This window comes from Ascidia mentula, chromosome 3, assembly GCF_947561715.1.
Source record: "Ascidia mentula chromosome 3, kaAscMent1.1, whole genome shotgun sequence".
Lineage (NCBI taxonomy): Eukaryota > Metazoa > Chordata > Ascidiacea > Phlebobranchia > Ascidiidae > Ascidia > Ascidia mentula.
The window spans coordinates 8,452,150-8,466,384 of NC_138568.1; the positions used below are offsets into that span (position 1 = coordinate 8,452,150).

General features: G+C 37.5%; 3 protein-coding genes and 1 long non-coding RNA gene across 4 annotated transcripts; 1 reads left to right on the forward strand and 3 right to left on the reverse strand.

Moving 5' to 3' along the window:
- The first annotated feature begins 490 nt into the window (after nucleotides 1-490).
- LOC145894950 (uncharacterized) lies at nucleotides 491-6,003 on the forward strand. The gene is made up of 11 exons (XM_082983674.1): nucleotides 491-627; nucleotides 845-978; nucleotides 1,111-1,198; nucleotides 1,313-1,490; nucleotides 1,857-1,975; nucleotides 2,067-2,318; nucleotides 2,913-3,110; nucleotides 3,684-3,869; nucleotides 4,088-4,290; nucleotides 4,414-4,534; nucleotides 4,754-6,003. Exons 1-11 carry the CDS (start codon nucleotides 534-536, stop codon nucleotides 5,107-5,109), a joined length of 1,929 nt encoding a protein of 642 aa, XP_082839800.1. The 5' UTR covers nucleotides 491-533; the 3' UTR covers nucleotides 5,110-6,003.
- A 1,092-nt stretch (nucleotides 6,004-7,095) lies between these two features.
- On the reverse strand, nucleotides 7,096-9,818 carry LOC145895212 (cathepsin D-like). The gene is made up of 9 exons (XM_082983982.1): nucleotides 9,716-9,818; nucleotides 9,367-9,511; nucleotides 9,187-9,310; nucleotides 9,017-9,123; nucleotides 8,539-8,738; nucleotides 8,113-8,209; nucleotides 7,863-8,039; nucleotides 7,701-7,799; nucleotides 7,096-7,401 (listed from the first exon to the last, which is right to left on the reverse strand). Exons 1-9 carry the CDS (start codon nucleotides 9,769-9,771, stop codon nucleotides 7,213-7,215), a joined length of 1,194 nt encoding a protein of 397 aa, XP_082840108.1. The 5' UTR covers nucleotides 9,772-9,818; the 3' UTR covers nucleotides 7,096-7,212.
- A 1,076-nt stretch (nucleotides 9,819-10,894) lies between these two features.
- Nucleotides 10,895-11,400, reverse strand: LOC145895505 (uncharacterized). The gene is made up of 3 exons (XM_082984310.1): nucleotides 11,202-11,400; nucleotides 10,998-11,136; nucleotides 10,895-10,916 (listed from the first exon to the last, which is right to left on the reverse strand). Exons 1-3 carry the CDS (start codon nucleotides 11,398-11,400, stop codon nucleotides 10,895-10,897), a joined length of 360 nt encoding a protein of 119 aa, XP_082840436.1.
- A 986-nt stretch (nucleotides 11,401-12,386) lies between these two features.
- On the reverse strand, nucleotides 12,387-12,845 carry LOC145896102 (uncharacterized). Its single transcript, XR_014401665.1, has 3 exons — nucleotides 12,740-12,845; nucleotides 12,536-12,674; nucleotides 12,387-12,474 (listed from the first exon to the last, which is right to left on the reverse strand). It is a non-coding gene; the product is annotated as an uncharacterized LOC145896102 (long non-coding RNA).
- Nucleotides 12,846-14,235: the final 1,390 nt, after the last annotated feature.

The window sequence follows — 14,235 nt, forward strand, 5'->3', positions numbered from 1 at the left end:
GATTGCTACAGGGTCGCATAGAAATTTCCTTCTTAAAATGGAGTTGCACAACAAATAAGCTTGAAAAGTCTTGGCATATATGAGTTTGTATGCAGTCAGAGTTTGTATTAAAACTAATTATTATCGACCAACGGTTATGGTTAGGTTAGTTGCTGACCTAATGGGCAATATTCAGTATAAAGCCGGGTTATTTAATATCGAAACAAGGTGGTCCGTGACGCTTAAACAGCTGCCTTGGATTTGCAAGTCATTGCATCAATCACAAAGTCGATTTGTCGACTTCCTCCAAATTAATTGACTACCGTTTAAAATATCCATATTTATCACCACATTGATGCAAGACCGTTTGAAATGACGTAGCTCAGACGTAAATAATTGACGTCTTCAGTTAACGTAGCAGGTAAACCAACGGAAGAGTTGTTGCTCATTTTCAGCGGCTCGCATGATTAATTGCAGTCTATAAACAGATATAGTAGGCTATAAAACTGTATTTCAGACCATGCATCACAAATTATCAATAAGACTGGTTTTAAATGCTTGTGAGAATGAGAATGCAGGATATTTTTTTCAGAATGCTAAAGTGTGTCGTTATAACAGCGTTACTCATTTGCAGAGCTCTAGGACAAGGTAAAAAACATTCTGTTTTGTCCCACTTAAATCGTGCATAGTTTTGTAGGAACTACAGAGAGCATTAAATTTACAAGTAAACATTTTAAGAGGTAGAATAAGCGATTAATATGCGAAAGAGCAGTGTAGCCCATACGGTATAATATGCAAATGTAAAAACATGTAGAAGGCTACCTTGTATACCAGTTTCAGAAATGTGACCCTCCTATCTTTTTAGTGACAGTAACTGACGTCACGTGCAATGGATTTACAATATCGCCGAACGATTCCAACTACAACGTAACCATTTCGGCCCGGAACATTTTCAACAATCATGGAAGATTGTTTAACAATAACTTGCAACACTACAAGGCAAGAAATGTAGTCTATAGTTTAATGTAAAAAAGTTATTGGATGCAGTTTGTATTTGAAAAATTCGTCCGAGCAATAAAAGCAGTGCAGTTTTTTTTCAGTAATGGTATAATATGTCGAATTTTTTTTCAGGTTACAGGATTGAAGGGCAACGTCATATACAATGTCTCTATACAAAACCTTGAAACAAAAGCTCAAACAAGGTTTATAGTCCGCACAGGTAGGCTATAAATAAGCTTTACACCTCATGAAACGCATCGAATATATAAAGGTGTTTTACATTTACGGCGCTCGCGCAATTCGGGCTCTACCACATCTACTTTATTTTTAACAGCCCCGAATGGAGCTAATATTACTCACAGCTACACAACTCCATTTTACGCGGTACTTTTCCTCGAACCTGTGACTGGGGCTTACCAGTGGGAAGTGGAGTACACAAACTTAGCAACAGGACAAACGTTTACGATGAGCACACCCACGGAGGAGCCGATGAGCACGTTTTACGTTGCTGTGTAAGTGGACTACGATTTTCTCATTTTTGACTGAATAAACGGGAAAGCAGCAAGGGATGGATACACGATAAAATTTGCTTTTGTGAGAGTCGATTAAAACTTAACGCTTGAATCTAAATAAACGTTTCGCCAATTCCAAAGAACAGCAATAATAACGCACGTTAAAAACACGTTTTTATTCATTTATGTTGGTGATAACTCTATTTAAGTTCGTGTAGTAATAACAAACTACAACCAACTGTCTAACGTTTAAAATTGCTCACTCCATTACACCTTTCATACTATTTAGTTGTTTCTGGTAGTTTTTTACTGGTGTCTAAAGGTAGACCTAATTTTATTTCATGGTCTTGCTGGTATACAATGCAGAATCAACGACCTGTCCCCGAATACTCTTTACGCTGCAAGAGCGAGAGTAAGTAAGTTGTTAAGTACAACTTTAACGTCGATCCAAAGCCCATTCGGACCGAAGACAAATTTTTCCACAGGTACAATAATGCTAACAAAATGAATGATAAAAATATAGTTAATTGGTAGCGCCCAATATTTACTATTCTGCACTACGTAATTGACATTTAGAAATGGTTTCCGCATTTGGAAGAGTCCATCTCCGGAACAAATCCTACAGCTTCACCCAAATAAACCAAATTCTTGAAAAGAAATACAGCACAGTATCCAACGTTGGAAAAGTCATGGTCTTAAGCAAGACGAATTATACCGTACATTTCGAGCTACGACTGAAACTGACATCTGAGCCAACTACCGCTGAAATCAATTCACTAATCTTAGTCGATTCCGCTAACTTTGAAGGAATGGTTGTGCATTATAACGGTAAGGTATAAAAGTTCTTTTGTATGTGATAAGCAATGTGGAGCCAATAATATGAATTGTGTATAAGCTGCAGACAGATGGCCACTGTTTCGACCTAGAAGGTCTCATCAGTGCAGCTGGTGTGACTATAAGACGACTCTGCTGACCAAACGGCCATGCAAAGACTTCCACTTTGTGGTGACTACACAATCACCGTCATCCGTTGGGCACCAGCTGCACTGATGAGACCTTTTAGGTCGAAACAGTGGCCATCTTTCTGCATCTTATACACAATTCTTTTGTATAGTTTCCATTTTTTTAGGATGTGTATGAAAACAATTGGGATGTGGTAATGGTGCGTGACGTATTTTTTCATTTTGAACTCAATTGAGAAGCAATTTAAACCAGCCTGGCTGAAGTGGTTTGCTAGGTCTGCTGACATAAAAGCAGCAATGAAATATAATACTGGTATTAGAGAAAACCCGTCAAGAATACAGCTTGTTAAGTTTTGCGCAAAACAATCTATGCATTCCTATACGCCCCAATTGTTCATTTGTGCAATAAATTGGAAGTGTGTATAGGAATGATTTAAACATGGTCCCGAAATATTGGCAGAATCTCACGGAGGTGGGTATGCTCTACAATCTGATAAGGGAGTTCCAACATTGATGGCAACGACACTAACTTGTGGCCGGATCGGTGAACTCCACTGGAAAATCCATAGTTCGAAGGGAAATGTGACTGACGCGATTTTGCCCATTTCAAATGATAGAAATCTGGGAACCGTTTACGACATCAACATGACTGATGAAGGTGCTAAAAAATAAATTTTTATTTACATTTTTTAATGGTAAGTGGTTTGAGGAATTATTATGTTGTTTGGCGATTAACGACCAACGAAAAATTAAACAACACGCTATTCATACCCGTTCTTGCGGCTATTTGGTGTTTTTTGAGGTTTTTCGCTTTGTGATGTACAACTTATTTCACAAACATCACGCGATTAAAAGAAGTTTTTCAAGTTTTGAATTTGCACTTTTTGCCTGAGCGCAAAATATTACAATAAATAATCCTGAGTCTTCTGTCTGTTTTAAAGTTTCTACGACATACATTTTTCGCCTGTGTTTGCAGGCATCATCGATATCGCTAAAAAACAATACAACAACGCAGTTAACCAATAGTAATACAAGGATATAAAAATGTAAATGTAAAAAAATACTTTACAAACTGACAGATTTAACGATTGGGCAACGTGCTACCAACTCTCTTTTGCCTGAGCTTCATTCATTTGCAGAATTTACCTTAGCTTTTTGCTTCAATTGCATTTGCTCACAATATTAAGTGGAATGTACTTTCATTTCATTTAACAACCTTCGTTACTTTAAGGCATCGCAGTGTGGTCGCAAAGTTTGTTCCGTTTTGAAAACAACGAGGTGTACGCCATAGAGCAAGATTACTTGATCCAAGTGTGCGTCCCAACACACAATGAAAGCGAAGGTAACCTCGTGTATGATCGAGTGTACTCAGCAAGCAACACCGGAAATAAGAACTATGTGATCATATACACAACAGGTAAAAGTTTACATTGTTTTTGTTCACCTTTAGAAACACTATTTCGATTTTTATCGTGTAACTAAAAGTAATCCATGCCAAAGAATCCCGTAAATATCTGGTTGTATTCCCCCACCGACCATATGACCAGTTTGATTAAAGCTATTTGCGAATTCGCCATAAAGTGTAGTTTAATACTACACCCTTTAAACTTTTGTTTTACTAAATGCATCTTGAAGGTCCCGAAAATTTGAATGATCCAATATCTTCCTATAAACTGGCGACCGATGACCAAACAGCTGAGGAAAGCTTCGTTGTCTTCACTGTACAAAACGTACAAAGGGCTTGCACCTACTCTTTCGTTCTGACAAACGCTACTGGTACCACTATAGATTCGCTAATACTAAATGAGGACGAACTTGACGCTTCACCAACATTTCAAGTTAGTTCAACTAGTTTTTGGTGTACATACACGAAGTTTTTTTGCCTGTAAATTATTTAAAAACTTATTTTAAATATTTAAATGTAGACTTAACGACATTATAAATTGTGTATACCTTTACAGGTAACGACCGGAGTTGCCCTTGCAGTAAACAAAAGTTACAGTCTTTTATTGAAAGTAACGACCAGATTGGCTAACGGGACGCTTTCCTCCAGTGATGTTTTCAGATATTCGTTTGTTACAGGTGAAATAAAATTAAGTTACGCCACGTTCGACTCGTCACGAACGAAAATAGCAACCAATATTTTGTTACGGATGCATAAATGTTTCAGTAAAATTAATGAGCTATATTTTATGAATCATATTCGTTTACTTTATCACACAGAGGCCAAACGTATGTGGTGGAAATATACTGCAATACACCCACCCCATTTAGAACAAACTTCAACCAAATTTTTTGTAGAACTTCCAGTTTTTACAACACATGTTTCAAGCGACACAACGGATTCGTACACACAACACGAAGAGTTCCACAGCATTATCCAAGATACAGACACAACTTCCACTGACCAACTGCAATCGGAGACTAGCTCACGCGATTTAAGCACCCCCGTTGCAACTACCCATGCAGCTGATAACACTGCAAGCGAAAGCACAGCGGCTGAGCCATTTCCTATGACAAATTCCAATCCTTTGGGGCGTTTAAGAGCGCCGGACATCATCGGCATTGTAATTGGTGTTCTGGTCACTATAGCTGTGATTGTGGGAGTCTCTGTGTGGCGCATCCGCAAAAGCAGGTACAGCAAGTCCGTTGTATAAAGATAAAGATATACTTCCTTTGAGTAGATCGTTTTATTTCGTTTCTGTACAAGAGATATGGGAGTGCAATTGCGGACAAAAATCCAAACAGTTCGTTAAAGTCTCATTCGTTATCTTTCGCTGTTCTGGTGAAAGGTTAAAAAGAAGTTGCGAAAGGAACCTGTAGATATGGGATTTTGTGCTTTTTAGAAAACAGTTTATTTCGTTGCAAATAATCGCTTTTTTGTGCAAATTATCACTTACTTCGCTTTGTACAATAACTGTAAAAACTAATAAAAGGGTGTCCCGTTTTTTCCTGGTTGATCATTGTCTGAATTACGCTAGTATATGTGTTGCATATTTAAATGGATAAAAACGTGTTATTTGATTGGTCACAAACTATCACGTGATATATATTGTGTTAAAATAGAATCGTATGTGTATCTAATGTAAATTGACACGGAAATAGTTGTCTATGCCTGACTCGATAACCATTAATACACAAATTCAGTTCACCTGTGGTCATCAATCCGGCTAATTTGTGGTCAACTATACGCTTATGACACTTGCGGATAAGCGTAAATTTCCTAAGTGACAATGTTCTCAAGCACAAATCATTTGATTTTGCGTGAAATATTACAAATGTAAACTACACATGCAAAAATTCAAATGGCAGGGGAACCGATAAAAACTTAAGTCGGTGTGGCCCAATTATCGACGGGATTTATATAATTGCTTTTGAATGATTCCGAGCAGATTACAAAAGAGATTGTAGATATATATAGGCTTGTATTTTGCTACATAAAGAAAATGGGCATTTCCAAACACTTGCTTTGGACATTCGTGAGCGACTATATGTTAGCATTGGATGCGTTTAACTCGAATACTACAATCCAGGCGTGGCAAATGCACACACACGACAATAGTTACGTGTAATATTTTAAATTGAAATACACAGTTTTTTTTCAATCGTAATCCTTTCAAAATAAAACCTTATTGAGTTTTCGATAGTACAAACAAACATTGTTTATTTTTAGAGGGTATTTTTGTCCAGAATAGTTTTTAATTCATTGCGTAACCGTGTATTCCTCGGTTCTTATTCACATTTTCTTTGGTTCAAAGTCACAAGTTTTAACATGTAGAACGTACCGTATATTTACAAGATTTAGATATACAGGTTTTGCTGTCATTGGCTTGTCAGCTGTTCTGCAAAAGGTTGTATCGAAAGACTATAGTATGTTCTCGTTTCGGACGGTTTGGGATCAAAATTAAAAACCCAATAGTTAGGCCAACAAGCACACAGTTTTGCTTGAAATAGAAAATTTCCTGAGCAAATTTGGAGCAAACACGAGTAGAATTTTATGTTAGCACTATTTCTGCCAAAATTGGAATTTCTTCTAACGTTGGTAAACTTTGTTCCGCCTGCATGCTTTGCTATTCATTTAGTATGAAAGTATTTGCCCGGCTCTTGCTTGAGTTTCACAAAAAGCCACACTGGATAGTTTATTTTTAGCAACGAAAAGTGGAAGTTGTCGTCTTCTAAGCAGAAACGAAACTTTAGCGGATGAGCGGTGTGTATGACAGGAAGTATGTTCACATAATACAGTCATTTTGCTGACCAAGTCAGGAAGCCACTCGTTCGGTATCGGTTGCGCTTGCGTTCATATTGTTTTAGGACTGGGTTTGCAAAATAAACGAAAATACAATTTCTGCAAACCTAGCGAAATTTGCTGCATCGTCACCACCAAACACCCAATACATTTTTTTCCTGTTTGATCTTAATTCATCACAAAACATTTTTCTTCGGTCAACTAAATAAATCAGCATAACTGTGCCAAATGCTACCCCAAGCTAAACTTAGTTCCACCTGCATGCTGTGCTGTTCATTTAGTACGAAAACTTTTCCTATATTTGCCCCGCTCTTGCTTGAGCTTTTACAAAAAGCCACACTACATAAAAATATATATTGCTTCTGTTCAGTAACAGTTTTTGTAATCATTTGCCGTTTATTGTACGTGTATGTGAAGTTTAACTTGCACACGTGGTAGATTGGAACGTCAATGCAGGGTTGGTCAGAATCATGATGTACAGTAGATTAAAATGTCAGTCAAGAGCTTTACAATGTTACAATCGTTGTTTGGGATGGCGGTATTCCTTCCAATCCTGTCTCAACGTGGCAAAACCTACACGGTGATTGTCAAGGTCGAAAGTAGTGTAGTAATTTCCTATGAAGGCCCAGCCCAACAACCACAGTGGGTTTGCAGGTTTACGAGAAAGAAAAGGTAAGAATTGAGAGTAGCAACGAAGCCCAACCTATTTCACAAAAAAGTGTTAGGCAGTAGTACAACCAGAATTTCCTTTCTTTTGTGAATTGGATTAGAATTAAACGGCATTTAGCACTAATTCATTAATTCGGCAGTTAGAAATATAGTTATTGTTGAAATATGATTTTATTGTTCCCAACACAGACGAAAACAAATCTCTCCGAAAAAGTAAACTAAAATCAAACAGCCTACATGCTCTGAGTATGTGGTATTGGAGAAAAAACAACCAGAGTTTAAAATCTAACCGATTTTTTCAAACTTAAATCCTAAATTGGTGGAATCATTTACCCTTATGACGTAAACTTCAGGTGAGAGAAAGTATTTTGTTCCTGACAGGGTGATGGTAATGTTCGGCAACTTTGCGACGGTTGAACATTCCACCAGGTACTGCAATATAGACTACTCTTTAATACAAATACGAAAGATATTTATTATAGGATGTGCACGCACATCGCCAGTTACAGTCCAATGAGCACCAATAGCCTTGTTAATCCGTTGGATTTCATTCTTTGGACCATAAATAACGGATGACACACTTTCTATGATTGCTTCGCAGCCACCGACACAACAATTGGTACCAGGACTACCATCAACAGTCAAACCATCCATGCCTATCTGCCAGTGATTCTGAAGGCAAACATAGTCGACACATTTGTTGTATCACCTGAACATTACGTGTGTCGTTTATTCGACTACTAACCTTGTTGACAATTTTATGATAGTTGAATTTTCCACTAAATCGTGCAGTGTTCACACCACCCAAGTATAACTCTCCACTATCGGGTTCCGCTGGGTTCCTATAAAGTTGTACGTCTGCATTTTCTAATTTTAGTTGCAATGGAAAGATCAATTCCTTTGTTTTTTAATAAACCAATTTTATTTTGATTTTTTTGTGGTTTTACTTTCATGAAAAATTTCATTCTGGACTAAATGTTAAATTGTGTATAAGCTGCAGGCAGATGGCCACTCTTTCGACCTAAAAGGTCGTCTTACAGTGATACCAGCTGCACTGATGAGACCTTTTAGGTCGAAACAGTGGCCATCTGTCTGCAGCTTATACACAATTCATATTATTGGCTCCACATTGCTTATGAAATGTTAAATGTTGTAAAACAGAGTTCATTACATGTTAAGGTAGAATGAGTACTGGTTCTTTGCTACTGCTCCTTGTTTATACATTTGGTTAAACACAGCTGTAGTTCCATTTATTGTCCATTCGGGATATCCCAAACCCAGTATTCCATCGAATTTGGTTTTTATAGGAAAATTTTTAGGATACTTAGTAAGCTCAACGAAGGTCTGATTGAAACTCTTCACATTACCAACCTGAAAGAATAGTTTTTTGATACAATTTCTATGTATATATAATTATGAGAGTATGCTGTGGTGATAGGCACACAAGAATCTTTTAATGTTGTAAACACTGACAGAGTATTTCGGAATTAGGCATCGTTTCAGAACAAGCACATTATATTTAAAGGGTTTTGGCCCTAACTGCATTGGTGTTTGTTTTTATTGATCCAAACAATTTATAGTACGGATCGTCTGATCCGATTAACCCTGTGTAGAATATTTCACCGTAACGTAAACAAAAACCATCTCACCGAAACCACATCTTGACTCAACAATCCACTGTAACCGTAAAAAGAAACCTTTTCTCCGTTTTTAACAAATGTTGAAGAGGCACCGCTGTCGTATTTTTGATGCACCGCTACAAAACCATACAGATTCGTTTGAAATAACTGCGGTAACAAACAACAATACACCTACTTACTACATTTCGGATCCGTTTTGCTGCAGCGAATCGACGGAACCAACAAATTTGAAAAGTCGATGTCAAACACAACATTAAAATATTGAGGTGGCGTTCCTATTGCGATCTCTCCTAAAAAGTAAGTCTATCGCATTCTTTGTTACTTTGGCGTACAACATTGAACATTGATGATAAACCTACACTGTAGTAATTGCTGAGGGTTTCTTGTCCGTTTCCAGTGGCGTCAGAAGCAATATTTCCATATTTAGGGATCAAGTATTTGATATTGTTTATTTTCTCGTCTTTAAGATCTGAGCGAACGATCATGTGACGACGTAGCCTCACACTAAATACAAACGTTAATTTGCAGTGGCTGAGGTTTAACGTACCAAGTTGTATCCTTCACGTGCACATATTTGAATCGAACAACATTTTAGGAGAAGGAAATTTAACACTAAAGTTATTGACAATAATCTTTTTATTTGTCATTTACTCAACACAATAATGTAAATGTAGTAAACCTAAAAGTAATATATTAAGTATCACTTACACGTTACCGCTGCTCAGTGTTTCCAACAGAAGAAGAATGGTAATCACCTTCAACATTTTTATCAGTGTTTATACCACAGCGTGCTATTTAGACTATATGTCTGTGGCACAAATTGCAAGATTTATAAAAGCAAATAACTTTTTTTCTGCATACCTTGCTATCGCGCTGCAAAAGATATGAATAGTCTATTTTTAGCAACGAAAAGTGGAAGTTGCTGTCTTCTATGCAGAAACGAAACTTCAGCGGATGAGCGGTGTGTATGACAGGGAAAATGTTCACATAATACAGTCATTTTATTGACCAAGTCAGGAAGCCACTCGTTCGGTATCGGTTGCGCTTGCGTTTATATTGTTTTAGGACTAGGCTTGCAAAATAAACGGAAATATAATTGCTGCAAACCCATTGAAATTTGCTGCATTGTAACCAGCACCAAACACCCAATACATTTTTTTCCTGTTTGATCTTGATTCGTCACAAAACATTTTTCTTCATTAGGTTAATTAATTTAGCATAAATATGCCAAATGCTATCCCAAGCACAAATCCGAATTAGTAGGTGATGTCAAACAAACACATGCCAAAGTGCAGCAGTATATATCAAAAAGGATTATCCAACTTTCTTGGCGCTTGCATATATTGACGACAGATATAAATTTAGTTTTTGCCCCTGCTTTTATCAACATATTCTGAATATTTAACTGCACGCACCAGCAATGAATAACCAACGTAACCAAAAGTTTTCGTGATGAGTAAAGTGAAGTTGCCGTTTTTAGTTAAAATGTTATTTTTACTAATGGTATTGATTCTACACAATTTGGTTTTGTGGAAATGTTTATGTTGTTTGCACTCATGATATTCTCAATAGATTTTGTTATTTGGTTTTGAACTGTTGTTTGTCCTTCCCTACAACATTTCAAAGTTGTTTCTAGGGTACGTAACGCATTTCCAATCCCACTAAATATCAAATGATTTGTTACTGGGCTAGTCGGGCAATAAAAATAACCAGTACCCAAATTGTGTTCGTGATTTGCTGCCATGCAAAGAGCATCCACGTGGCAGCAAGCACAAGAAAATTTGTTTCTGTATGACGTGCCCGACAATATGGTTCGCACAAATACAAGGCAAGCTGAGTATTATTTTCAGTGTATTTGTTTTATTTTTCGGAGCAACGAATTGTCCTTCAACACTTCGTAGTGCATTGCCTGAAATGGAAAAACCTTTTTAACGCACTGTAAAAAATGTATCAATTCTATTGAATAAAGTGCATTAGCATTAAAACTCACTTTAAAGAAGCACTGTGAACGCCGTTCTCGGCAAACACTGATTGATATTTGTTCCACAGCTCGCTGTACAGTTTTGGGCAAACGTCTGGATGACATTCTTCGGCTGGCTTGCACATCCCAACTTTGAAGTCCGCTTCAACTGGAGATAAAACAGTGTTAAATGAAGTAAATGACATATTTACACATTCGTAGCACATAACCAACCAGTTATCACGTAATAGGCGACCAGGGACAATTTTCCATTTCCAGTGAGACACACTTCTCCCTTTTGGCATGTTGTACGTTTCCAATCGTTGCTTGAGCCGTATTCGTGCTTGACGGTGTACCCCACCCTGCAATCCACTGTACAAGATGCACCTGAAACCAAAACTAAAACCACCACTAACGATGACACAACATTCATGTTTGCTTCAACGTACGACGAACCTACTCGAATATATTTCGTCATTTTTTAACCAAATATTTACTGATATAGGCGTAACATAATCAAAATTTGATTTATTTAGAACAAACTTCATATTTCTAACTAAACTGATTACATTTTTTTATTCAACGTTTTTGTTATTACAAAATAAACGGAAAATATTAGAATGCAGCCGACGCAAGCAAAGTCCACACTATAGCAAACAGCCTGTAGTCAAACAGTAATATGATTTTATTTGCCCACATTAATAAATATAGCTTTGTTTTGTGGTATTTCCGTTTTGCTCGTTAGCACCAAACGGAAACGATTGTGAAAGGTTTTAAACAATACGATGCACCGTCAGCATCAGTAGATGAACCAACCAGCTGCTGATACTTGTCATTGCAGCCAATTACAGTCAATTTTGGCCATTTTCTGTCTTTGTTATTTTTGTAATATCATTTGTTATTTCACCCTTGCACGGATTACTGACATTGTACGTAGGTTCGCACACACGCGCATCGTTGCCAAACAAGTCGAATAAAGTAATTGTTCGAGTAACCAGTTTTAGAAGTACAGCAACTCTGCGGCAGGGTTGCACAACTCAGAAGGTTATGCGTGCCATTGTTGTTGTATACTACAGTCCCTTCCCATAAATCAAAACAACAGAAACCATGTGACTTTGTTTTTGCTCAAATACATGTTGGAAAAGAATGGAAAAAGCTTGTTCTGTTTTGTGGGTCTCTGTCCATCACCCTGCGTTTGGTATAACGCTGTTACAGTGCTATTAATGGGTGATTTCTCCTCAAATATTTAAAGAATGCAAAAAACTACTGTGTCGACATTTACACACTTGATGAGGATTTACATGGTCATGTAGCTATGGAAGTGATATGGTGATGTATAGTTTTCAACTGCGTTATTCTTGTTTTGCGAATTATTCATACAGGAACCCAAACGCCAGGAAATCTCTTTTCCTGCAACGTGTCCAATTGTATTTAAAAGTAACGCAAACATTAGTTTCAATTCCTTTTTAAAAAACGGTTGTCTCTTTAGCATTCCGTTGTACAATCTCTGTAAAACAGTAAATGTGAGTTTATGCGCACAGAGTAAACGGTACAGCACCGCAACTCACCCCAACGAAGCAGAGTAAATGCCGTTTTCAGCAAAGACTGATTCATGTTCGTTCCACAACTCGTCGAAAAGTTCAGGGCAAACACCTTGATAGCATTCGTTGGCGGGCTTGCACAAGGCTACATCGAAATCCGCTTGAACTAGGCGACAAAATCGTTTTTATGTGTCCAATGACGTAATTACACATTCACAACACATGACCAACCATTTATTACGTAATAGGCGACCATTGCCATATTTCCATTCCCTTTGAGACAAACTTCTCCATTTCGGCACGTTATATTGTTCCACTCACTGTTTGTTCCATATTCGTGTTCAATGACATATCCCACCCTGCAATTCACTTTACAAGATGTTCTTGACACCCAGACTACAAACACCAATACCATTGAGACTACATTCATTTTTGTTAAAACTAATCTGCTCGAATCCATCATTTACTTACTGGAAATTTTCTACATCCGTTACATGTTGATTAATCAGTAGCGCAAATGTATTTAGGCCAACCTTTAGTTATGCAAGTAAAGCGCAAATAAACTTTAATGTACTAGTTCCACATAGCTGAGTTAACTACTTGCTCGTTTTATTCTGCTTTTATAATCACATATTACAGACCAAATTGTGCAACTACAGCGACTAGGGTCAAAACTTCCAAGACAAGAAAACAACCATCTAAAATCAAAGCATTAACTTGTTCATCTGCATTCGGAGATACAGTTTTGTTCTACTGTTATATTGCTCCTATAAGCAACGGAAACGGTTGCGCAAAACTACTACACAATACAAGACACCTCTATAGTATTACACGACCATATCTGCCACGCATAACATATATAACTCCGTCGCAGCAAGCCACAGCAGTCATTAAAACGCTATTTCTGCTTTTGCTCAGACATTCTTGTTACGGCATTTTTTGCAATAAAGCCTCACAGCATACTATAACGTTTGCTGACTACAAATATCAGTCCAAACGGCATAGATGCACTTTCGCATAACTGTATTACTCAACTGCCTAATATAAATTAAATTGTAGTGTTTTTGCTATTTGCAGGGGGTCTTTTTTGTGAAACAAAAAACTGAAACTCTGCAGAGTTCATCCGTCCATTGTATGCATATATATGGTTCATCGCGGATGTTACGACGAAATGCCTCGTCGACACACCAATGCACTTTGGTTCAAAGTCGGTTCTTCCTTGCACAAAATGTGGTGGCAATCAAAATTTGGTGGATATCCATGTGTTGTTGACGTTCTTTATAACCAAGCGACAGCTGATAATAACCTGTAGACCTACAGACTAGCAGACTTGCACGAGTCACCTCAAAAACTACTTGCCTTGGGACTTTTTCATGAGAAAAAGTTGGGTTCCATGATTTTGGAAGATCATTTTGGGCTTTCTAACCCTCTTGCCATCCTGAACCTTGCATTTTGTCTGGTTTCTAAAAGGTTGCACTTTCAAGTAACTGCACGGTATGTTTACAAACACACGACGCCAAAGCAATGAATAGGCTGTGTTTACAAGCTGTGTATTATATGATATCATAAGGGTTTTGATGTGTCATGAAACGAACGCGAAAGTTTCATCAGTGCGACCATCACATACACGCCGGGGATTTCCATCACATAATCAGACAAAGCAAAATCATTTTAGTGTAAAAGCCAAATGCGAATCGTGGAGTTTGTCAGCATGAATTCGGTGAAGT